The sequence below is a fragment of the Lissotriton vulgaris genome, chromosome 3_1 (assembly GCF_964263255.1).
Source record: "Lissotriton vulgaris chromosome 3_1, aLisVul1.2, whole genome shotgun sequence".
NCBI classification, from domain to species: Eukaryota; Metazoa; Chordata; class Amphibia; order Caudata; family Salamandridae; genus Lissotriton; species Lissotriton vulgaris.
In genome coordinates, this window is record NC_141689.1 from 1,840,040,495 (window position 1) to 1,840,067,214 (window position 26,720).

The 26,720-nt window shown below is 45.3% G+C and overlaps 1 protein-coding gene across 5 annotated transcripts in view; it reads right to left on the reverse strand.

Annotated features, from left to right (window-relative positions):
- The window catches only part of SH3D19 (SH3 domain containing 19), a 571,044-nt gene that overhangs the window by 11,477 nt on the left and 532,847 nt on the right, over positions 1-26,720 (reverse strand). For 4 of the 5 annotated variants that reach the window (XM_086962292.1, XM_086962290.1, XM_086962288.1 and 1 more), the window contains exon 19: positions 25,600-25,786. In XM_086962292.1, coding sequence (XP_086818418.1) covers positions 25,648-25,786 — 139 coding nt within the window. In that variant the 3' untranslated portion in view covers positions 25,600-25,647. Of the gene's footprint in view, positions 1-25,599; positions 25,789-26,720 lie in introns of all 5 variants that reach the window. The other variant, XM_086962289.1, reaches the window with a different exon arrangement.

Genomic DNA, 26,720 nt, shown 5'->3' on the forward strand with positions numbered 1-26,720 from the left:
TGACACAGCAAAGAATTCAGCTTCTGCACGAAGACAATAGGCAGTGGCCACTCTAACACAACAGGTCTGTGAAAAATCATTTAGTCGAAAAAACATATTGGTGAGGTGACGCAATGTAAAGAAATATTGATGCCTTGAAAACGATTTGTCTGCTGGCCGAAACGAAGCCTAATCAAAACCCAGTAAAATATATACACTATAGAAACAGGAAAGGGCCCCAGTTGGTTTCAAACACTAAAGGAAACAAACATCAACACTTTAGAATGAGTACTGCTGTTTATTTACAGGCTCTGGCAAGGGAAAATGAATAAAAGGCGCACAATTATTTTGGGACAATGATAGCCACTCATTAATGGAAGTGACAATATCTAGGCGATCAGATACATTAAATGCTAATCCCGAGGACACATACTGGAAGGATTTTTTAGACCATATGTTACAAGTAAAGAGCACATTATGCAAATAATTTGTTGAGGCAAGTTACTGTAACATAGTACAGCCTGCCAACTCAATACAAGCCGAGTAGCACCTAGAAGTTGTACAGTCAAGAATTGAGCTGCAGCTAGACGGTGGCACAGGTTTGCGTTGGACTGTTTGCTTAGGTCTGGTATTAGCCAAGACTTTAATTTTACTAAAATCTTACGAGTCATATACTTATTTATAGAGGCTTCCAGACAGCCCACATGATCCATCCGCGCGTTGCTCTGTCACACATTAATTCAATCCACTATGGCACACAACATGGGGCCAATGGTTCAGCCACTTCACCCACTGCTCACTTCACTGTGAGTGACAGCATCCTGCTCTTTCACAAGACATCTGCATGTTTTGTGAGACCCAAAAGTTGTTTTGCTTTTAGCCATTTCTTAATCCAACCTCTAAACATGTACACAAAAGTTGGCAAGACTAGGATTGAGCTGAAGACTGGATGGAGATGCACACCCTTGTTTTCAGGGAGCATTCATTTGAGGTGGCATTATGGAGTGGTTTTCACTTTAAAAACATATTGGGAATATCTCTCATGTTATATCATGAGAGAGATCCTAGGTTGTGAATTGTTCTGTGTGTCTGGTTGAACCGCTCCCTTACATGAATGTAGTGAGGTAGATGGGCGACCGTCGTGATCAGAGGTGCGGCACTAGGAGCCCAACTAAAATAGCATTAATGGAAGGTTTACCCTACAACACTCACAGAATGGGCCAGCGGAGAGGACTGAATATATGGGCAGAGTATATGGCAGTGAATATCTGTTCCTTTTAACTGCTACTTAGTATGATAGTATGGGGCTAGCCAGAGTTTTATAATCCTCTCGGGTATCAGTACTAATGTAACAGTGAGGTCTCAATTTAATGGCTCAGTATCTCATATGTCCTAGTGGGAATCATGAAAAGGCATTCAAAGCATTTTTGAATTGTTGTGGCAGAAGGGACCACTACACATTTAACCGCATCGCTGTTAGAGAGTTTCCCCTGCTGTGCTGGACAGCAATAAAAACGGGTGTGGTCATGACGAGCGCAGCTCGTCATGAGCACACTAGCACTGTGCTGCATGACGAGCTCAGCTCGTCATGAGCATGGAAGGGGCTAAAGTTGTCTTTCGTATTGTTCAGTGTTCAAAATACTAGCAGAGATAAACCATACCGGGTATGTTACGTTATGTTACATGTTTTTATATAGCGCTCAGCTGCCCCAGTTAAGGGGCGTCCCAGCGCTTCTCAACAGTAAGGAACGGACTGCCGCCAGCACAATACAGCAGGCCCGGACATAACAATAACAGAGGTTCTACTCCAAGGGAAAGAGATGAGTCTTAATAGCTTTCCTGAATGGCAGAAGATCGGTTAGTCCGCGCAGTTGGGACGGTAGAGCGTTCCACATTTATGCGGCCAAATAGCGAAATGAGCGGCCACCTATGCGTGATCGTTTCACTCTGGGGACCACTACCAAATCTTGGCCTTCAGACCGCAGAGATCGGCAGGGCACATACGGGGTCAGTAAAGAGCAAAGCATAGGCGGGGTTCCAAGCTTCAGGATCTTAAAGGCAAGGCAAAGAACCTTGAATTGGAGCCGTTTGGCCACCGGAAAGCCAGTGGAGCCTGCTCAAGGTTGCCGTTACCGGATGGAAGCGGGGGAGACCTATCAAGCTTCTTGCAGCTGCGTTTTGCACACGTTGCAGTCTTCCAACTTCTGCCTGGTTAGCACCCAAAAGCAGGGAGCTGGCATAATCCAGGCGCGAGAGAATGGTTAACTGCACAATGAGCTGGCGGGTAGAAGGATCGAAGAATTTAAGGATAGGTTTGAGGTTGCGTAAGATTCCAAAACAGGTGGCTGCCACCTTTTTGCTGTGAGTGATGAAGTTAAGAGAGGAGTCGATCCAGACTCCAAGATTTTTTACTTCAAGTTTATGATCGGGATGGTTTCCCAAAATCTCTGGCCACCATTTATCACCCCATTGCGACATATTTTTTCCCACCAGCAAGACCTCGGTCTTACTGGCATTTGGCTGTAAATAGTTCGCAGTCATCCAGCTAGCTATGGCCGTATACGGCCATTATCTCAGCAAAAGTTTGAAATGGGTTTCAGACAAAGCATGGCCAATGTTGTTTTACGGTTCTAAGGAGGACGCTTTTACAAGTCTCGTTATGACATATGATAAAGAAGGAAAATGCTACTTACCAGTATGCATCTGTTCTTGGCATGTAGAGCTTCAGATTCTTACACTGTGCATTAGATTGCCACCTGGTGTTGGTCTCGGATGATTGCATAATGTCGTCTTGGAAGAAGTCTTTGTAGTCACGAGATAGGTGACTCCTCCCTTGGAAGATAGTGCGCATGGGCACCGGCTCCATACTTAGATATTTTTTCCATATTTTTTCCACATGATGGGAAATAATGGAGTTAGTAGAAATAAAGAAGGGATGACTATGCATGTATATCTTAAGATCGAACTGGAACAGATACAGGCCCCGGGGAGGCGGGAGGGCGTGTAAGAATCTGCAGCGCTACATGTCAAGAACAGATGCATACTGGTAAGTAGCATTTTCCGTTCAAGGCATATGCGCTACAGATCTTACACTGTGCATCGATTGTACAGCAGTGTGTCCCCTAGCGGTGGTCACCTGTATCTGTAGCAGTAGTTTGAAAGAGAGTTTTGAGGACAGCTTGGCCTACTGCAGCTTGCTTCTTAGCTTGCACATCAACACAATAGTGTTTAGTGAAGGTGTGTTGTAGACCATGTTGCTGCCTTGCAGATGTCTTCTAGGGGAATGTTCCCTAAGAAAGCCATGGAGGCTCCTTGTTTGCGTGTGGAATGCGCTCTAGGGGGAACTGTTAATGTACGTTTTGCTTTGTGATAGCATATTTGTATACATTTTACAATCCACCTTGCAATTCCTGCTTTAAGTTCAAGTTCAAGTTCAGGAATTTGTATAGCGCACTACTCACCCAGAGGGTCTCAAGGCGCTTTTGGGAGGGGGAGCGTTATTTATCGAATAGCCAGGTTTTAAGTTCCTTTCTGAAAGAGAAGTGGTTCTGTGTGAGGCGGAGTTGGGTGGGGAGAGAATTCCAGGTCTTGGCTGCCAGGTAGGAGAAAGATCTTCCTCCCATGGTGGAGCTGTGGATGCGCGGAACTGTGGCGAGCGCTAGGTTGAAAGATCTTAGTTGTCGGGTGGGTGTGTAGAAGGACAGTCGTGTGTTGAGGCAATCGGGTCCTAGTTTGTAGAGGGCCTTGTGTGCGTGGGTGAGGAGACGGAACGTTATTCTCTTGTAGACGGGAAGCCAGTGGAGGTCTTTCAGGTGGCCGGTAATGTGAGCTTGGCGGGGGATGTCCAGTATGAGTCTGGCTGATGCATTTTGGATGCGTTGGAGTTTATTCTGTAATTTGGCTGTGGTTCCGGCATAGAGGGTGTTTCCATAGTCCAGTCGGCTAGTGACCAGTGCGTGGGTGACCGTCTTTCTTGTTTCGGTGGGGATCCAGCGGAAGATTTTTTTAAGTATACGAAGTACGTTGAAGCAGGAAGATGAGACGGCGTTAACTTGTCTGGTCATCGAGAGGGAGGAGTCAAGGATGAAGCCTAGGTTGCGTGCGTGGTCCGTGGGTATGGGAGCGGTGCCTAGGGCCGGTGGCCAACATGAGTCGTCCCAGGCAGAGGGGGAAGATCCTAGGATGAGGACTTCTGTTTTGTCTGAGTTGAGTTTTAGGCGGCTGTTTTTCATCCATTCGGCTACTTCTTTCATGCCTTCATGAAGATTGGTTTTGGCGATGTTAGGGTCTTTGGTGAGGGAAAGGATCAGCTGGGTGTCGTCAGCGTAGGAGATGGTGTTGAGATTGTGTTGTCGAGCGATGGATGCGAGGGGACTCATGTAGATGTTGAAGAGGGTGGGACTGAGTGATGATCCTTGTGGTACTCCGCAGATTACTTCGGTGGCCTCTGACGTGAAAGGGGGGAGGCGGACTCTGTATTCTTCTGGCGAGGAACGAGATGTTCCAGTCCAAGGCTTTTCCTTGAATTCCGACGTTGCTGAGGCGTTGTATGAGGGTGCTATGGCAGACTGTGTCGAAGGCGGCGGAGAGGTCGAGTAGGATGAGGGCAACTGTTTCTCCGTTGTCCAGTAGCGTTCGGATGTCGTCTGTCGCTGCAATGAGGGCGGTTTCGGTGCTGTGTTTGGCTCTAAAGCCGGACTGTGAAGAGTCGAGGGAGTAGTTGGATTCCAGGAAGGCGGCGAGCTGGCTATTGACGGCCTTCTCAATGACTTTGGCAGGGAATGGGAGGAGGGAGATGGGGCGGTAGTTCTTAAGTTCAGAGGGGTCTGCTGTGGGTTTCTTCAGGAGGGCGGTGAGTTCTGTGTGTTTCCAGCTTTCTGGGAAGGTAGCGGAGTTGAAGGAGAAGTTGATGATATCACGGAGATGGGGTGCGATGATGGAGTCTGCTTTGTTAAAGATGTGGTGGGGACAGGGGTCAGTAGGCGAACCTGAGTGGATGGAGTTCATTAGGCGGATGGTGTCTTCAGTGGTGATTGGGTTCCAGGCGCTAAGGTTGTTAGAGGGCGGTTCAGGTTTGGAGGTGGGCGGAGTGGACTGTTCTATGGAGATGTTCTTAAAGCTGTTATGTATGTCGGCGATTTTGTTGTAGAAGAAAGAGGATAACGAGTCGCAAAGGTTTTGGGAGGGAGTGATGTCGTTTGAGGCAGCGGTGGGGTTGGTAAATTCTTTGACGATGTTGAAAAGTTCCTTGCTGTTATGGGCGTTGTTGTCGAGTCGATCCTTGAATGCTGATTTCTTGGTGGCTCGGATCAATTGGTGGTGTTTGCGGGTGGCTGCCTTGAAGGTGGTCAGGTTGTCAGTGGTTGGGTTTTTTCTCCATGTTTTTTCGAGAGGGCGGCATAGTTTCTTGGATTTCTTAAGGTCATCGTTGAACCAGGGGGCCTTTTTGCTACCCTGTTTGGTTTGGTGGTTTTTCAAAGGTGCTAATTCGTCAGCGATGTGAGTGATCCATTGTTTGAGTTTGGTGGCAGCTTCGTTTGGGTCCGATGAGAGGGTGGGAGGGTTTTGGTTGAGCGATGTGAGGAGTTGGTCGGTGGTGATTTTGTTCCAGTTTCTTCGGGGAATAGGTTGTGGATCGTGGTAGTTTTGTAGCTGAAGTGAACACAGCTGTGGTCCGTCCAATGGAGAGCTGTGGTGTGATCGAAGGAGATGTGTTTGCAGGAGGTGAAGATAGAGTCGAGCGTATGTCCGGCTACATGGGTGGGGGTGTCAACGAGTTGTTTGAGTCCAAGATTGGCCAGGTTGTCCAGAAGGGTAGTGGTGTTGCTGTCGTTTTTCTTTTCTAGGTGGAAGTTAAAGTCTCCCAGTAGAATGTAGTTCTCGGAGGGGAGGGCATGTGGGCTGATGAAGTCAGTGATGTCTTCGCTGAATTGTTTACGGGTTCCTGGTGGTCTGTAGATGAGGGTGCCTCTAAGTGTGGTCCTGGGGTCGGTGTGGACCTGGAAGTGAAGGTGTTCGGCGGTAGCGAGGTTATCGTCGAAGCTGGTCGTGATTCTGATGGTGTTCTTATGGACGATGGCGATGCCTCCTCCTGTTTGGTTGGTGCGGTCTTTTCGGATGATCTTGTAAGCGTCCGGGATGGCTATGGCGATGTCGGGTGCTGATGATGTGTTCATCCAGGTTTCTGTAAGGAAGGCGATGTCCGGTGACGCAGTGTTGAGTAGGTCCCAGAGTTCAGTGGCGTGTCTGTGGACCGAGCGGGTGTTTAGCAAGATGCATTTCAGGTGGTTAGAGTCGGAGCTGTGTTTGGAGGTCGTGGATTTGGTGTGGGTCTTGATGCAGGCGAACTTGCAGGAATGGAAGGCGAAGGGACCGTGGGCACGTCCAGGGGCAGCTTCGTAGCATTGTGGTGTGCGTCCGGGGTTAAGGGCTAGGAGGGTGGCGGCATCATACGTAATGCGGGAGGGCGGTTTGCGGGGGCCAGGGGGTCTGGCGCTGGGCGCGGTCCAGGCACGGACGGGCGTAGACGGGCTTACCTTTGGCGCACCTTTGGCGCGCATGGGGCGTATCCGCTGCGCGTGAACGCTGCGCGCAAATGCATCTGTCATAAGTGGAGAAGTGGAGGGGGGAGGGGCGAGAGAGGATCAGCTGGGAGGCGGGTGCGAGAGATGGGGTTGCCTTTATGTGGTGGAGAGAAAGCTACAAACAGTTGCTTTGTTTAACGAAAGGATTTGATCCTATCAATGTGATAGAGAACAGCTCTTTTTACATCTAGTGTGTGTAGAGCTCTTTCTGCTACAGAGTCTGGGTTTTGAAAAAACACTGGCAACTCTACTGATTGATTTAGATGAAAAGGAGTAATTACTTTAGGAAGGATTTTTGGGTTAGTACGTAGAACCACTTTGTTACGGTGTAATTGTAAAAATGGTTTTTGTATAGTGAAAGCTTGAATCTCACTAACTCTCCTAAGAGAGGTAATAGCAATAAGGAAAGCTGTTTTCCATGTGAGAAATTGCAGTTCACACTTATGTAAAGGTTCAAAAGGGGACCCCATGAGCCTTGTAAGGACAATGTTTAGGTTCCACACTGGAGAGGGTGGTAACCTAGGAGGAATGATTCTCGGTTGGCGTGCCCATGTGGGAGCTACTAGGATGAGTTTGAGAGACTGTTGTCTCAGCTTACTTACTACTAGTGGTATTAGTGTTATTGGCGGAAAAGCGTACGCAAATCTGCCTGACCAGTTTATCCATATCGCATTGCCCTAGGACAGCCAGTGTGGAAACCTGGTGGGGAAGGTTGGGCATTTTGCGTTTTCGTGTGGGGCAAACCGATCTAGGTAAGGATGACCCCACTTGTGAAAGAATGGTAGAAGAACTTGCAGATGTAGTTCCCTTTTGTGAATCTTTTGTGTCTGTCGACTTAACAGATCTGCTATCTGATTGTGAACTCCTGGAAAGTGTTCTGCAAGCAGATATACGTTTTGTGGAATGGCCCATCTCCAAATGTTCTGAGCGAGCTGGGACAGTTGCAGAGAATGTGTGCCTCCTTGTTTTTGAATGGAGTACATGGCTGTCATGTTGTCTGTGCGGATCAAGACAGCTTTGTTCTGTACGTGTACTTGGAAGGATTTCAGTGCTAGAACTATTGCTAGCAGCTCTAGGTGATATATGTGAAGCACTTTTTGTTGAGCAGTCCATTTTCCTTGAGTTGTATGGTGGAGCAGATAGGCTCCCCATCCTGTGAAGGATGCGTCTGTTGTCAGTACTATTTGTGGAACAGGTTCGAGGAACGGCCGCCCTCTGGACAAGTTTTTGGTGTACCACTACTGCAGAGAGCAATGTGTGCGACTGTCCACCAACACCAGGTCTGTAAGTTGTCCTTGAGCCCGATTCCACTGATGTGCTAGGCATTCCAGCAATGGGCGCATTTGCAGTCTTGCATATGGTACAATAAAAATGCAAGCTGCCATCATGCCTGTTAGTTGCATGAACACTGGCTGGGAGAGTGTGTTGGTTTTGAAACTTTGTGACTAAGGCCTGAATGCTCTGTATCCTGGCTGGACTGGGATAAGCTAGAGCTGTATTGGTGTTTATGGTAGCCCCTAGGTATTGATGTACATGAGAGGGCTGAAGATGTGACTTGATGTAGTTGATTGTAAACCCCAAGTTGTTCAGTGTTTGAATCGTTTGCGATGTGTGTAGGACACACTGCTTGACTGACTTGGCTTTTATGAGCCAATCGTTCAAGTATGGGAAGACGTGGATATGTTGTCTTCTGAGATGTGCTGCTACTACTGCTAGGCACTTTTTATAAACACTCGTGGTGCAGTTGTGACCCCAAATGGAAGGACTTTGAACTGATAGTGTTGTCCTTGTAGTACAAATCTGGGATACTTCCTGTGAGAAGGATTTATGGGAATGTGGAAGTAGGCGTCTTTGAGGTCTAGTGTGGTGAGGAAATCGCCTTGTTGCAGCAGTGGGAGCACTTGTAAAGTGATCATGTGAAAATGATCTGAGTGTATATTGAGAGGCCTTAGGTCTAGAATTGGTCTTAGTGTCCCGTCCTTCTTGGGTATAGGAAATAGAGTGAGTAAACCCCTGTTCCTTGATGTTGCAATGGAATTAACTCTATTGCGTCTTTTCGTAGCAATGAGAGTACCTCTTGTTGGAGCAGTGTTAGATGTTCTGTAGACATTGGACGCTGTCTGGGTGGTGCATGTGGAGGGGTAGCTGTAAGCTCTAGGCAGTAACCATACTGGATAATTTTTCTCACCCACTTGTCCGTTGTAATGGAATTCCAGACAGGTAGGAACTGTGTTAATCTCCCCCCTACAGGAGTAAAATGCTGTTGGGGGAGCTGAAGGAGTTCACCGTTTAGTGGTGGAGGAGGTTCGGTTGTTGTTATTACCTCGACCTCTTCCCTTGTTGTTGTTGCCTCTGTAGCCTCCTCTAAAGTATCCTCTATTGGAGGATGTTTGTGTATTTGTCTTAAAGGAAGCTGAATTGTCTGCTCCAACTTGTTTGGAGCCTCCTCTGTAGAAGGAGCGACGAAAGGAGCCTCATGCTTGGGTGGACTGCAGAGCTCCCATGGACTTCGCTGTGTCAGTGTCTTTCTTCAATTTTTCAAGTGCTGTGTCTGCCTCTGGACCAAACAATAGTTATTGGTTTAATGGTTGTTTTAAGATAGTAGTTTGCACTTCTTGCTTAAATCCTGAAATGCGTAGCCACGCGTGACGTCTAAGGAGGACACTGGTGTTTATTGCTCTGGATGCAGTGTCTGCTACATCAAGTACACATTTAATAGAGGCATTTGATATAAGCTTACCCTCTTGTATGAGGTCATTTGCTTGTGCCTTGTATTGGTCAGGTAGATGTTGTAAGAGCTTCTCTAACTGATCATAGTGAGCCCTGTCGTATCTTGCGAGGAGGGCCTGTGTGTTAGCGATGCGCCATGTATTGCTAGCTTGGGCAGCTATTCTTTTTCCTGAAGCGTCTATGATCTTTGATTCTTTAGCAGGAGGTGGTGCTACGCCTGATGTTTGGGAATTTGTTCTTTTCCTAGTGTTTGAAACTACCAGGGAGTCAAAGGGTAGCTGTCCTTTAATGTACGCAGGGTCCCCATGAGCTGGTCTGTACTTTTTCTCGATCCTTGGGTTTATGATTTTAGCGCGTACAGGATCTTTAAACACTTCTGGTGCATGCTTAATGACTCCTTTAATCATTAGCAGTACTGCTCCCTCAACTCCGCCACCTTCCCGGAAAGCTGGAAACACGCCGAACTCAGCGCCCTTCTGAAAAAACCCACAGCGGACCCCACCGAACTCAAAAACTACCGCCCCATCTCGCTCCTTCCATTCCCAGCCAAAGTCATCGAGAAAGCCGTCAATAACCAGCTCGCCGCCTTCCTCGAAAGCAACAAATCCCTCGACTCCTCACAGTCCGGCTTCCGAGCCAAACACAGCACGGAGACCGCTCTCATCGCAGCAACAGACGACATTCGAACTCTACTGGACAATGGAGACACAGTCGCCCTCATCCTCCTCGACCTCTCCGCAGCCTTCGACACAGTCTGCCATAGCACTCTTCTACAGCGCCTCAAAAACATCGGGATCCAAGGAAAAGCACTGGAATGGATCACCTCATTCCTCACCGGAAGAACCCAGAGAGTCCGCCTCCCACCATTCAAGTCCGAGGCCACTGAAGTCATCTGCGGCGTACCCCAAGGTTCCGCACTCAGCCCCACCCTCTTCAACGTATACATGAGCCCCCTCGCGACCATCGCTCGCCAACACAACCTCAACATCATCTCCTACGCAGATGACACCCAACTGATCCTATCACTCACCAAAGACCCCAACATCGCCAAAACCAACCTACATGAAGGTATGAAAGAAGTAGCAGAGTGGATGAAGCACAGCCGTCTGAAATTGAACTCAGACAAAACAGAAGTCCTTATCTTAGGCACCTCCCCCTCCGCTTGCGACGACTCTTGGTGGCCAGAGGCCCTTGGAAAAGCACCCATCCCGACGGACCACGCACGAAACCTGGGCGTCATCCTGGACTCCTCTCTCTCGATGAACAGACAAGTCAACACAGTCTCATCTTCATGCTTCAACATCCTCCGCATGCTCAAAAAAACATTTCGCTGGATCCCCACCGAAACCAGAAAGACAGTCACCCATGCACTGGTTACAAGTCGCCTGGACTACGGAAACACCCTATACGCCGGTATCACCGCAAAACTCCAGAAAAAACTCCAACGCATCCAGAACGCATCAGCCAGACTCATACTAGACATCCCACGCAAAGACCATATCTCTAGCCACCTGAAAAACCTCCACTGGCTCCCCGTCAATAAGAGGATTACTTTCCGCCTCCTAACCCACGCTCACAAAGCACTCTACGAACTTGGACCCGAATGCCTCAACACACGACTTTCCTTCTACACCCCCCCTCGCCAGCTACGATCTTCCAACCAAGCCCTTGCTACCATTCCTCGCATCAATAAAACCACCATGGGAGGTAGATCCTTCTCCTACCTCGCAGCTAAAACCTGGAACTCACTCCCCACTCACCTACGTCTCACACAGAACCACCTAGCGTTCAGAAAGCAACTTAAAACCTGGATATTCGACAAGTAATTACCTTCCTCTCCTCAAGCGCCTTGAGACCCTCTGGGTATGTAGCGCGCTATATAAATTTCTGACTTGACTTGACTTGACTTGGGAGTGTTCAAAAGTGTCTAATAAAAAATCTTCCTCTAACTCGTCTGAATGCATGGTGACATTATGATAGATCACAGCCCTATTAAGTGTCCAAACCCAATATTGTCTTCTGGAGGAGAAGGTTTAGATGGATATGTATGTGGGTCAGGAATATCTGGTACATCCTGTGGGTTTGGATACTCCCAGTCTGGTGAACCTTTTGGGTAGGGAAAAGGGTCATCTGGGTCTCTCCCTCCCCCCATGCTTTACTCATCATCAACATCCTGAGGAGGTGTATGTGGTGGAGAATGAGGAGGAGAATTTTGAGGTGAAATGTTTAAAGGAAGAGGACGAGAAGGAGATACAGGAGAAGAAGGGTGCATAGGAGATGCAGCAGAATCCATCTTCTTGACAGGCACTGGAGGTGTAGGTGCTGTATCTGACTTCCTCTTCCTGTGTGGTGAAGTGGAAACATCCTGTTTCTGGATCAAAGTAGATCCTTTTTTTGTAAAGGATCTGGTTGGAAAAGCTCCTTCTTGAGGCACAGCCTTAGGCGTCGATTTTTTTGGTTCCTGTTTGTTGCTTGTCTTTAGCCTTAGGAGCTGATGTTGAGTCCTTTGGCATAGATTTCGGCACTGAAGATATTTTTTGGGAGCCGAAGCCTGTTTCGTGGACTTAGAAGCATCTGAAGCAGACGTTGTCTGTTTCGACATCGAGGGTATCGGTTTCGAAGTGGAAGCTGTTTTGGGGGCATCGGAAACAGGCTTCGTTGTTTTCGGAGCCGCTTTGTCTCTCAGAGTCGACGGTTTCGGAGTGTCTTCCGGAACCGCGTCTTCTTTTTGATTTGCTGCAGAGGGAGCAGGCGGTATCGGCACATGCAGTCTGCTCGGTATGGAGCTACCGGTCTCGACTGGGCCCCGCAGGCAGAGTGTTGACCTTTGCCTTCGATTTTGGTGTTTGGGCTGGGGTAGGGGCAGTAGTACTCACGCGTTGACCTGAAGGTATGGAGTCATCGGAGTCATCTGCCACGGATACGATCTGGAGATCATCGGAATCTTCTTCTGGGACGTATGGACCTTTGTCGAGGATATCCACTGGTTCCGGAGCTGATCTCTGCATATCGAGTCGACGGGCCCTCTGATCTCGTATAGTCTTTTTCGATCGAAAGGATGCACAGGTTGTGCAGCTGGATTTGTCATGTTCTGGGGATAAGCACAGGTTACAGACCTCGTGACGGTCACTGTGTGGAAATTTTACTCCACACTTGGAGCATCTTTTGAATGGCGTCCTTTCCATGAGGTGTAGGCCTCACGGCGTGGGTAGGCCCAACGGCCCGCGTCGACGACTGGAATAGAGCTGAAGTCGAGTCGATGTTTATTGATATTGAAAGTTGTTTGTTGAAGTTTGAAGAAATACTTTTCACCAAGTACTTGAAAAGTAGATTTCGAACCGGAGCGGAAAAGTTACATCCGAACCCAGTGGCGGAAAAAAACATCTAAGGATGGAGCCGATGCCCATGCGCACTATTGTCCAAGGGAGGAGTAACCTATCTCGTGACTACAAAGACTTCTTACAAGACGACAACAACATGCAATCATCCGAGCCCAACACCAGGTGGCGATCTAATGCACAGTGTAAGATCTGCAGCTCATATGCCTCAGACCATGCATTTATGTATCTGTAGGTTTTCCATGGGTACAGTAGTCCAGAATAGAACCACCTTATAGGAATGTGGTTTCAGATGTGACCCTGTAGTAGGGGCTTAACAGTAAGAAACCAATCAGAAACCAGCGAGTAAACCACAACATACCTGCGACCTCAATGGTTTTGGGATCCTATTAGGGTAAACAAGTCACCAGCAATGGTAACAAAGAGTTGTTAATTAAGGAATTGTTTTGAAGAGGTGTATTCAGAATAATATCTAACAAAAATCTAATTTAAATTGTACATAGTTTAGTTAACAAATAAGCAGAATGTGTTGCAGTTGTACCCAAAGGTAACAGGTGCGAACAGTGCCTCTTTGATGAAGTTATTGTACATTATAAAGGGTATAGGAAACATGCCTGTCCAGCACTTTGGTACCTAACAGAATGAAGGCACTCACTATTTGATAACAGTATTTCTGAGTTACAGAATGCCACTTTGTATCAAAAATCTGTAGGTCTTGTCAACATGTATTTCATGCATATCCTCAGGTTTTACACCCGTAGGTTTGTGAATAGCATTTTGTAGTACTTAAATTGTACTATTGTAGTACTAATTAACAAACTATAAAATGCAGGTTGTGAATAGGCCCCTACGGCATTAAATCTTCGATTGACTTCTAGATCACACAATAAATGCAACCGCCATTATCAGACAATCAGGGATCCAGTAGCTCAAGGCAGACAAAACTATCTTACCCCCACAAAACAGTTAAGACTAACTAAATGAGGTACAAATTACAATTCATTACCCCACATTTGTATCTCCTCCTTTTTTTTTTTTAAATTGAGTCTCCCTCGTGTTGGTTAAAATTAGGTACTATTGCTTCTCAAACTTGACGTGTGATTGTTTTAACTACGTTGACAATGAGCTAGGCATAAAATAGAAATTGCATTTCCAAATGTTGCACTTGGAATTTCTCTGCAGCACAAATCAAAAGAAAAACACTAGGTAAACAAAGTATAATGTTTACTACTCCAGAGAATAACCTTGATCTTTTTTCTGGTGTGTTAGAAGTGGGAATACAAATATATGTTCATCTGTTCAGTGTCCAATCCCACGTATGCCGTTTCAGTGCTTTTGCTTTAACGAGGTCTATTTGTTTTCTTACAATAACTGTTTCGTTTGGGTTGAGTTTCAAACATTGACAAAATGTGCAGCTATTAGGTGGTGGAATGACAACGGTCTAAAAACACACACTGCCATTTTGTGCCCTTTCTCGTAAGCCACAGCAGCAGACTTTCAAGATAAGATGATAATGGTACGTGATTAAAACACTGCTTAGTAAAAAAACAAAAATTGCCTGCACCACAGATCTCCAGAACACAGTACACGGACTGTATTACACAATGAAAGATGTGAATGGTCACTGAATGGTCACTCTGGCATAAAAACTTCAGTTTCACTAAAAGTGTAGGCAACGTGAAAATGGAGGTTTTGAAAGTTAATCACACCCCCGATAAGAAAAATAAGTGGCAATAAAGAACAGTAATATTAGGTAATCAATTTGAAAAAATAACATTTAATTGCATTTTCCTTTTTAAATAATACAGATATTCCGAAAAAAATCTGCAACCTCCAATCAAATGCCCAGAAGATATTGCAGAAGACTTAGGGAAGTTTTTGAAGTTGTCAGCAGTGTGACGTTGCATTCTCTGGGACACTCTGGTGCTATAGCACAAATCAGAGGACGACACACTGAAAATCAAAGACGTATGACTTAAATAGAGGTAAAATGAAGTGGGTCCTCCTTTCTGGTGGACCCCCTTTAAAATGTGATACACTTCCATTGTACGTTACAAGACTGGTTATCGCCTCATCAGGATGGTAGGAGCATACATCACATGTTCTCCAATTAGATCATTAGGACAAGACTCATTCGCTCACCTTCAGACTTTTCCAGAAATAAGCATATTTGAACACATTCATCATGATTGCTTGAGAAGATAATCTAAAATCCATAGTTACAACCTGCGCTTGGCTGGTGATTACCAATTAGATACACACATAAATAATCATTGTGAACTAATCATAGGCCGTTTACACTAATCGTGCAGCTATACACAGTTGTAAGAACAGTAACTGTAAGATTAACAGCAACATTTGAGATAGCTACACCTTAAATTAAGTGATTTGGGTTAGAGTGGCTGCATATATTGGAAAACCTGGGCTCTGGTGAAAATATACTTTAGGAGACATGATAAAATAGTTATCATAAAGTAATGTTTTCTGGTTTCTTTCTTTCAGCATTCTTTAAACAGGTGAAAGTAGAAGATAATGTGGGCAAAAAAGGATCTAAAAAGAAAATGTCTAGCAAATCACCCTTGAAATTAGTCAACAAACCTTCAATCAAGTATTTAATCATTTTTCACAAATGGATAACAGGAAGTATTTTAAACAAGTAGAGGGGTCTGGCAATGTCTAGTCGGCAGTACTCCGCCCCAATACGCTTCACTCGTCCAAAGAGGCAAACTTTAACCTCAGAAGAGAGTGCTAAGAGGTATTTTGAACCTACTATTCTCAGACTTTAAGTGCAGATGCAAGCCGGGGCATGCTTGGCATGGAGAGTCAACTCGAGAACAATTGGCTTGAGACCAACGTATTAACCCCCCCAAAAAAAAGAATTAAGCTTATAAACAAACTAAGAGGATTTACTACATATTTACACACGACATATAAACTGTCAATACCAAGGCACCAAAAGCACTCATTATGGGATGACACCAAGATGTCCCTGGCATCCATTTACATTATTTTACCATCCTTAAAATAGTAATTAAAAGAGTTACAATGACACAGACTACTGATATATTAGTATGTGACTTTGCGAATGAGGACTATACAAATAGCTGCAAGTTAAAAAAAACAAACATTTAAAACATGCAAGGGGGACATGTCCTGGGTTCTTGCCCCAGTTCATATTTAGTTCACAGTCTGTATCTTACTTTAATGTAGGAAAACAATTTAAAAAGATGATACACACCATTTACAATTTAAAGTGCTAATTATTTAAAACGGTCATGTGAACGGCATGGGGCTAACTTTCAAATATTAGAGTCGTCCTGAGAAGGGGCATAAGCTAACCAATGCAAGGGTAAATACTTTGGGATAACCATGTAAATTATTTTGTTTCTCACTTCTCCCACTAAACAGTGTTGACATGTTGAGGGATATTGGAGGTTGCTGCATTTCAACCATAACCGTGGAAAGTCAAGTATAAGATCTCAAATTGTGTAGTTTTAGAAAAATGAATGAGGAAGGAATTGTACAAATGTTTGTATCCAGGTCTTTTACAGTAAAAGAGGACTTCAATTGTCTGAAACCACTCAATCGGTCTCTTGGATACACAGACACTCCAACATTAACTAGGGCACAGAACAAACACTGAAGAGTTTGATTCACAAAGGTAAACTTACACTTTTGTGCAAGTTTAGATTTTTTGATATTTGCAAACAAATTTTACAAGCAGTATCTTTACAACTGCGGAGTCTGCGCACTTGTGGCGGAGACTCGGCACATAAGAAAATAGGACAGTCCGATATTTTTACATGCAGATTCTCCACCATGAGTTCATATACTCCACAGTCAAAGATACTACTCTTAAAAAGTTTTGGACAATGTAAAAAAAAGCGTGAACTTACACAAAAATTTAATTTTACAATGTGAAATCAGGTCCAGAGTTTCAACCCATTATTTGTAAGGACTATTGGGTGTTCAGATTTTCTCTTCTGGGGTAAGAGGACAAATCAGTAAGGCTGTAACAGATGAGTGGAAGAGTACAAGCAGTTTGCATTTATGGTGATTCATCTGTATTTCTCCCCCTTCTGTTGGGCTTATACCATTACTTTACAAGGCTGTCCCCGTAATTCTCAGCCATGCTATAATGTTACTCTATAAGTGTGAGAGGGCATTAGAACTGAAAATAATATTGCCTTGAAAAAGTTGGATACAACACTCCAATTGTAAAAGTATAAGTGGTGGGGCCCCAAGGTTTCCTCAGGGTGCCCCATGTAGGTGCCATGGAAGGTCAGAGGTGCCAAATAGCACGGCTGCATAGTCTATTGCACACTCATGCCTCTTTAATCCACCACAAGGCACTCCCTGCCTTTTTATATCACTTGTGAGTTCTTTTTTATCCTTGCCTTCTCCCTTTGTCAGGGTTTCGGTCTTTCTCTTCCTCCTCCTTTTGTGTTTTTCTCTCTTGCTCTTGATAAAAGTCTGTTCATGAAAAATAAGAGCAGGTCTCCAAAAATGAGTACCAGTGGGCTCCACCTGTAACCACTGACTCAAATTAAGCACTGGTCCGATACAAACTTAGGACTTTCAGTCAGAAGCACTTCGCTCAGATTGATAGATTTAAAATACTTCTACCCATCGACCTAGCAATTTACTTCTCTCCTCGTGATTGCTATCTAAAGTTGATATTATCTAGTATTTTCCTTATTATGCCCCAACATTTTCTGGAAGTGATTACCCACATCTCTGGGCAAGCTGGTGATTAGACTATTGCCCTGGGAAAGTGCAGGGATCAATACGGTGGGAGATCTTTTCAGAGATAAAGCACTAATGACACATCAAGAATTCCCACAACTGCATGGTATACAGGACTCCCTTTTCTTAACACATGCCATCATTATTATATATGTTCGAACATACTGGGCCCTACTGGGATCAGAGCCTACTACACATGCACTGATACACACAGACAATGATATGTGTCATTGTCGATACATGGTTAAAAGGATATAGCTGGGGGTGCGTAGACATATAAATACATCTCTGGTACCCCTGCAGATTAAATGGGAAGAAGATCTAGCCTGAGACCTGCATGATAAGGAATGGCATTTTATCCAGGAATACTGAGCAGGATATCTTGCAATTCGCGTTTTAAATTTATACAATTTTCAGTTCCTTCACAGAGCATATCTAACACAGCAGAACCTTCACTCAATATTCCCTGGTGCCCTAGATGTCATGCAGATGTTGCAGATCTATTACATATGTTATGAGCTTGTCCCTTATTAATGTCTTAATGGACAGATATACGAGCCGCACTATCCATACTGACAGGCACTATCCATTGGGATAATATCCAACATGGTCTAGTGGGCTTCTATCCCAGACACAAGAATTAACAAGCATTTACAATCCAACGGTCTCGCCTTTGCAAAAGTTAGAGCTATTGGCATTGTAATGACAACTTTTTTATTTATGTGTTTGTTTTGAAATCAGATAAATAAATGGCATTGTCATTTACAGTGCCAATAGCTTAATCTCTCGTAAATGTCAGACCTATTGCATTTGCACACACACACACACACACACACACACACACACACACACACACACACACACACACACACACACACACACACACACACACACACACACACAGCCACACACACACATGAATGTGGTGGTGGTGGATGTGGTGGCGGTGGATGTGGTGGTTTTGGATGTGGTGGATGTGTTGATGGTGGATGTGCTGGTGATGGTGGATGTGCTGGTGATGGTGGATGTGCTGGTGATGGTGGATGTTGTGGTGGTGGATGTTGTGGTGGTGGATGTTGTGGTGGTGGATGTGGTGGTGGTGGATGTGGTGGTGATGGATGTGGTGGTGGATGTGGTGGTGGTGGATGTGGTGGTGGTGGATGTGGTGGTGGTGGATGTGGTGGATGTGGTGGTGGCTGTGCTGGATGTGGTGTATGTGCTGGATGTGGTGGTGGTGGTGGATGTGGTGGATGTGAAGGTGGTGGATGTGGTGGATTTGGTGGTGGTGGTGGTGGATGTGGTGGTGGAGGTGGATGTGGTGGTGGTGGAGGTGGATGTGGTGGTGGTGGAGGTGGTGGTGGAGGTGGATGTGGTGGTGGATTTGGTGGTGGTGGATGTGCTGAATGTGGTGGATGTGCTGGAAGTGGTGGTGGTGGATGTGGTGGTGGATGTGGTGGTGGTGGATGTAGTGGTGGTGGTGGATGTGGTGGAGACATAAGGAAGCTGAAGGAGACATAGAGAGTTTTTGAGGGTGACAATGAAGCTCATAACCCCGCATGTAGTCCATCCCAATCCACAACGGCTGCTAGCTCCACCACCCTCAGTATCTGGTCTATGCTCCTGCTTTGTTGCCGGTTTGCCCTGAACCCACTGAGGGGGTTGGAGAATGGGGCACCTGTGTAGGAGCAAGTGAGGCGGGCCAAGCAACATGACTGAACAAAGAGTAGGGCAAGAGACAGGCTCAGTAGGGGTGGTCAGTAGACACAAGGCAATGGTGTGGGGAGAGGAGAAGAAAGACAGCCACAGAGTGAAGATGAGCATAATGCCTGGGGATGGGCATAATGAGAAGCTTCAAGCTGGGACAGGAAGACAGAGCACAGAGGAGCAGCGAGATCAGAAGCAGTAAGCTGCCTTCATCCATGCACTGAGCTGAGGCCTCTCTGAGTATTGCTTCTACCTACGACTGCACAGTCTTCAAAAGAGAAAATTGGAACAGATTTATGTAAACCAACATTACACAGTGGAGATATGCTGATTCAAAATGTTGAAGCTGTTTTTGTGTAGCTTTGGCTACCCATATCCAATAGTTTAAATCGCTCAGGAATGATTTTCACATATGTTCTGCCACTAACCTGTACAGCAGTGGCTCATGCCCTGGTCCACTGAGCAGCATATTCTTCTGAGACCTAAGCTGTTATCATATATCAACATTCAAGGTGCCACCATCCTCTTCATCAGTGCACAACAAGTACTGGGCACACGTATAATCAACAGTTTTGATAACACAAAAGTAAATTACAAGGACGATTGACACCGGTGAAGAGGTTAAAACAACACTTTTGATTTATATAGATATTCCCTTCAAACTTTACAATGCCAGCCGACACGTGTTTCATCAAACAGGGCGGTCCCTGTGACTCATCAGGGCTGTGAAAATACATCATGGCGTTAGCATGACAGTTGGTAAAACAGTCTTGAATAAAAATAGGTTAACATGGTGCGGGAGCAGCATCCCCTAGGGGAAAGCGACTTGGATGTGAAATGGGTGAAAACGCAAACACCTACAGCACGGGTGCATGAGAAGTGAGAAGATAAAACCCGAAGTAAAGTGATGATTGTGAGGTATTCCGAAAGGCTCAAAATTCGGGTTGAAAAAGGGATCCGTCCAGGCCTGTAGACCTCACGAAAAGAGAGCCAACATTTTGAGAGCGGGGTGCGCATACATAATATACTAAAGTGTTCCGAAATGAACCGTGAGTGGTGGGGCTCGAGGAGCCTGGTTCCTACGAGAATTGGCCCAATAGTGCAGATGTGTGAATTTAACCAGGCAAATGTGTCGTCATCATGATAATAAAAATACAGTCAGGTAAGTAGAGACTAAGATGGGGTTGTAACTCGACAGGTGATGTGTAGTGTACACGAAGATATTACGGTGAAGTTAATATAACGGTCAATTGAACACATGTTGTGACGAGCAAGTGCCCAATGGAAATGAATTGTGTATCAAACATAGTAGAACATTGCAAATTGACATTGAGACCGAGTGCAGATGTATTTACAAAAATAGTTACGTATACATTTAAACTTTGAAAATTCCCAACACGGTGTAGCGATTCATACAATAAAATCTGCACATACACATGAGTATAGTGTATATGTCGGTTAAAGGTTCGCATTCAATCAAGGTGGTGAAAAAAACAACATCAACAATTTGACAAACAGGCGAGTCGTGCCTTTGACTAAAACATGATCCCGTAAGAGTGTCTAAAGTGCGTACGGTAGAACGTGGTCGCGGGAGGGGTGTAAGAATGGAGTGAAACGAGCTGCACAAAAGTGAGGCGGAGGTCAGATGTGTACATGCACGGGGAGGACCAGTAGTCTAGATTAACCTGTATATGGCGTAGCTCAAAAATCTGTGGCAATATAAAGGGGTTGAGCTGGTCAGCTAGATCGTAAAATACAGGGAGACAGTACAGAACAAAGGAGAAATGGCGGGGTAACGGAGGGTACGGAAACTCACCAAAGGACCGATGATATTTCCAACCCAGTCAAGGGTAGTAGGTGGATCGCGGATAAGAGCGAGAAGTAAGGAGAGGGAACGCAGTCGGGTTCGTCTGCATGGCGGCGACCTGTAGGAAAACAAGGACTCTGTATGTGAAGCCTCGGGCCCCGGCAGAGTACGTATCGCGCTTTAAGCCCCTCCCGCCCGGCGTCGACGACACTTCCGTCTCCAGGCAACGGCCCCACCGGCACCAATCCAAGGGCGGCTCCTCGTCTGACGTCAGAGGAGCTGCGCTCGGGATTTCTGAGGCTCCCGAAGTTCCCGGGCTGTGGCGGTGTTTACGGGGAGGCAACTTTGAATTTCCCTACAATGCCGCTGTGGGAGGCGGCGGTGATTTAAGACAGCGCTCCTTCTGGCACAGAGCTCCACAGTGCCTTCCCATGCGTAAGGGGAGAGGAGCCAGGTGAGTGGGGTTGAGGGTGGGGGTGTACGCGCGTGTGTCTTTTTGAGTGTGTCTGTGCGTGCATGCGTGTGTCTGTTTAAGGGGGGGTGCGTGTGTGTATGCAGCGTGTGTATGTTTAAGGGGGGGTGCGTGTGCGTGTATGCAGTGTGTGTATGTGCGCATGCGTGAGTGTGGCTTTGTTGGCGAATGGGAATATGAGGCACGGCGACGTGCGCGCTCCCGAGGTCAAATCTCCGGCAGGAGAAGCTCGTGACAGTCTGCTGTCCACATTCCCCCAAAAGTGATTACATAAGTTGTCTCGCCCTAGACAGCAAAAGCTTCACTTTTGCTTTTGTCTAGGCGAGACCTAAAGAGTTATAACAAGAGTTGTGTATTTGTCGCCCCTTCTGGCAGAGCGACAAATAACCAGGCAGTTGAAGTCGCTCGAGGCAACCCCAGTGTCTAGCTGGCGAGAGGAGGAAATACGCTGGGACACGGCGGAGAGCTATTGTAGAAAACTGGCTCTTTATGTGATATTTCAAAAAGTTGATATACCGCGTAGAAAGTTCCCTTACGAGTGGACAGACGCTTGCTATGCAATTCCAAAGGGCTCTGTTAGGGGGTAGTGTTGTCGAGCAGCCTTAGGCTTAACACAGAGGAGTGCAAGACATTTGCACTTACACACAATAATTAATAAATGATACACACGACTCAAGAAGGAGATCAACACCAATTTATAGAAATAGCAAGTATCTTTATATATGTTTAGGCATCAGAGAAAAATTATGCAGGTAAGTACGTTTTAAAATATAAATTCTTTTCACTTTAAAAAGTGGACACAGTGCAATTTCTGAGTTCTGCAATGCTATCCTATGGAAGAAAGAACAAATTCAGCAAACAGGTATAGGACAGTCACTTACAAGACCAATCGTCAGGAACTAAGGTGAGTGATGGGCACTATTGTAAGCAACACAAGAAGTACACCACCAGCAGCATGGGGCGGGCGGGAGTGGTAAAAGGCTGCAGGCTCTGGCCTGGATGCCAATCGGGCTGAAACAGCAAGTGGGCTCAGGCCTTGTAATGCTCGAGACGGGAGGAAACCTTTGTTCCTCTTCTCCAAGGACCAAGTGTGACGGGTGCAGGAGTGTCCTTAGGCGTTAGGTTTTTGCCTTACCGAAGCAGTTGCAGTTGAGGGGGCCTGTGAGCAGAGGCTGCAGGCAACGTCAGGGAGTGAGGAGTGAAACCACAATGGACTCGAGCTCTGGAGGACCTTGTTGACAATGGTGGCCCACTTCAACTCAGGCCGGAGGCGACGAGTGCAGTGGTGGCTTCAGGTGTCGGGTTTTGGCGATTCCAGAGGCATCAGTCTTCTCTTTGGAGTTTCTTCAGAACATGTCCGTTGTTCAATAGAGTCTTTTTCAAAGGCAGGCATTCCTGCCAGGTTTCTGGAGTCAACAGCTGCAGGACAAGTCGACTTTGGCATAGTTTTCAACGAGGGAAGACAGGCCAACAGGGTTGGTACCACATCAGGTACTTCTTCTATCCTCTCTGCTTTCGTGGCTCTTCGGTGTCCTCTCTTTTCTTAGGTGATCAGGATCCGCTTCTCTGGTGCCAGGTCAGAACAGCATCTTGGGTGGCAGACTGGCAGAAACCAGTCAGCAAGGACACCAGAGGCTGGTAGGTTTTCAGGGGGCACCTCTAAGGTGCCCTCTGGGTGCATGTATTGGTAAATCATACACTGGCATCAGTGTGCGTTTACCAATATGAGATGTTTAATACCAAACAACCCTATTTTCAGTGAAGCCATAATGTAGCTGAGGAACTCGTTTTCACCAGTGTCCAGCACGTCTTAGGATGGCTTACCTGGTCACTTGTACTGGCAGTAATAGGACTGACCAGCAGAGGGGCTGTCAGGCCTGCTGTAAGGGTGACTTCCAAATACATGCAGTTTTAGGGACATGGCACACAGGGATTTGTGACATGTTGTGTTTTTACTTTTGTCTGCATCAAGACATGCAGCCTGTAATGGCAGCTTTGAATGTGCTTTATGAGGGGTCCCTTAAGGTGGCACAATTCTTGCTGTTGTCCTTAGGGACCCTTTAGTATCTCAGGTCCAAGCTACCAGGGGTACTATTTACTAGAGATTTACAATGGGCACTAATGGTTTTGACAATGGGGGAAAACAACTGAACCTTTTTAGGGAAAAAACACTGGTACTTCGGACACGGTTAGCAAGAACTCAGTACAATTCAGTTAAAGTTGCATCAAATATTAGGTAAAAAGTGGGAGGGGGTACTGCAACAGAAATCCAGTTTCCTACAGCTATGCTTTAAGCAGATAGGGATACTGTGGTCTGCGCAAAATACCATATTGAATTGATCTGGGATGATATACTTGTAACTTTTAAATCCCAAGAAGAAATGAGTGTCACCACCTTTTACACGCTTAAATACACCCCGCCCCTTATTAAGGATAGCACTTCAGTTTTGCCCTGATGCTGGATTAGAGATACATTCAGGGATACTCAACCCCATGTCCCTCTGATGACTTTGGCATTTGAACTCTGCATACTTCCGGCCTTCACAGACACAGTTACACCACAAAGTATGGTTATCCCTATAGATTCCTACACAAGAGACATTCCCACTTTGATACAATGCAATTCTTGGAGACAAAGATTAGAGATGACAGTTCGGGTTTAGGGGTGGGGGTTGGGGTTCACAAAAGATTTCTTAGCTTCGTTTTGTTTGTTCCTGCCAAGAATTCGTCTAGGAATGCTTTCTTACTTGAAGTAGGATTTACATATGACTTGATGCGGAAATGATACTACATAATGTAATCAACACTGTATGATCTAACCTCACTTTATTACTATATTTGACATATATGGAATATATGATACCTACTAAAACACAAAATGTGTTTAACTTTTTTTTGTATTTTAATTATTTTCATTCATTTTCACTTCTCTTTATTCCAAAGTTGACCAGAACTAGTTCATATATAGGTATGTCCTGGTGCTCTCTATTTAACCTTTTAGAACACCTGGTTATGGACGAATGCTCTCTGAACTGGTGTGAGTATTGTAATAGGAGAATCAATCAGTTTCTATTGCCATTACCAAAAATAATCGTTTCTTCTTACTGAAGTTATAGTACGTGGAGCAGGGCTTCATGGGTTGAGTTGAAAGGGGTGGAGGGAGTAGGAGTGTCCACGTGGTTCAGGTCTTAAACTCATGCATTCATTTGCTTTCACCTAAGATGTAGGTGTTGGATGGTACAGGCAACATCCCCATTTTGTACAAATTCTATACCAGTGTTCTTTTTCCTCACATATGATTGAGTAAGATGGAACTGGCTGCACAGTGTGAGGTACATGATGCTACAATCAGATATCTACAAACATCTAGGGCATCATTTGGTATCTTTCTGTTACTATCCACTCCCCCACCTTACCTCACCAAGCTTTTTTGTTCTGCTGGTAGACTAGTGAGGGGTGGAAACACAGGGGGTGTGGGGACGGTAAAGGGGTAAATATTTTAATCAGCCTGTATCAGATAATGAAAATCCAAGTGAGCTCGGCAGCAAGATTTGACAATTGAAGTTGACTCAATAACCACACCAGCTGCTCCTGACCATTTGGGTACCATCCACTCGTTGTAGTGCCTGTGCCGTGTGATTTGCTGTCCATATGTACAGCCACAGTCCAAAAGACCTTCAGTTCTGTTGTTCTAGGACCGTCCCCTTGGCTCATGTCACACAGGACTGCTCCACTACATCTCTGGAAAAAAGAGATGTGCACCGAGCATGATATTTTACCTGCCCACTCTTCTTTCAAGAAACACAGCTGAGGCACACAAGCAAGTCATCTTCTGCCTGCTAGCGCTCAAACAAACCAAAAATCATCCACTTTTATATTACAAATAGCACATAGATATTAAAAGTGAAAAATGTCACTTCTGTGGTATTACTATATTGCATTCAATGTCAATGTGCAGAAAGTAAACTTTAAAGCGACAAAAACAGATTGGGAAGCTGCACATTAAACCAGACGCTTAACGGGCAATGGAGACCTTAACTTGAAAAACAGAACGGTATATTGGTATGGCCTAAAGAACGAGGAACATTTGTTTCAATGTACATATGCAAAAACGTACCCAGCTAGGATGCACCGACGTCAGAGTCAATAGTATAATAGTACCGAAAATGTGTACATATAGAAGTATAAGACTGCAGTTAAGGACTAAAGCTATGTAAACCCTATCACAAATGTGATTACCTGATATGGCCTGAACAAATGCTTTTGGCACCATTCCTTCTCTGTTATTCAGCCTACCGCGGTACCACTCCGAGTCCAGTTGTTCTGTGATGAGAATTCGATCTCCTTTCCGAAAAGGAAGGTCCTCATCGGTTTCCGCTGTGAAATCATAAAGTGCTTCATACCAGTCTCCAGATGAACTGTTAGTCTAGTAAAAAAAAATGGAGGAATATGGTATTACTGGTTAAATATTAAGGTGCCTTGTTGTCCAGAGAGGACCTATGTGATATTTCTAAAGATTCCGAGGGTGCTTTAGATTTGAACAACATTGACACGTATACAATTGGTTGTTCAAGACATAAACGGTGTGATCAAACATGTTTTTCTACATAGGCATAGCAGGTATCCTTACAGTGGTTGGTTTTGTGACGTTGATGACAATTTAGGATGACTTTGTAGGAATGAAGTGAATATCGCCTCATTTGGAGTTTAAAGATATTATGCATTCTTCAGGAGATTTAGCTCCGATATGCCATCAGATAAAATAAATACTGCCCTTCAGAATGTATGTGCAGTTTCAAACATGGATTTACATGGTATTTTGCAGTTTGAAAAAGTGCTGGATTTGTTGGTGGGTTGCTCAGTGTCCAGTTTGTACGCTGCCATGAAAGATTTCATTTTAGATTTGAGTTGCATGTCTTACCTACAACAATGGATTATAGCACCATTGGGTGTGTTAAAGGAACAAGATACATGAAACAGTGATGCAAAATCGCTTAAGTAAAAAGAACACATTACATAGCTTCAATACTCTTTTTTATGTCTGCTCTTCATCCCTGCAGAATAATGATCACTTTGTATACCACCAGGGATCAGAAAATTCTTCAATTCCAGGAAGAAATGATAGACTGGCTCAGGCATAGAGCTGCATAAGAGTAAATGGCTATTATGTATCTGCTTCCCAATGGCGTACCCGTGTGCCCATGACATCAGTTCTGTCTAATTATCCTGTTCCACACAGGGAAGGGTACAAACTGAGCAAGACACAACAAATTAAGGAAAACATTTAGCAATTAAGTACATAGTCTTTAGTACGAAGAGGAGGAGGAGGGTCGGTGCTGATGAATCTGGATGAAGCTAAA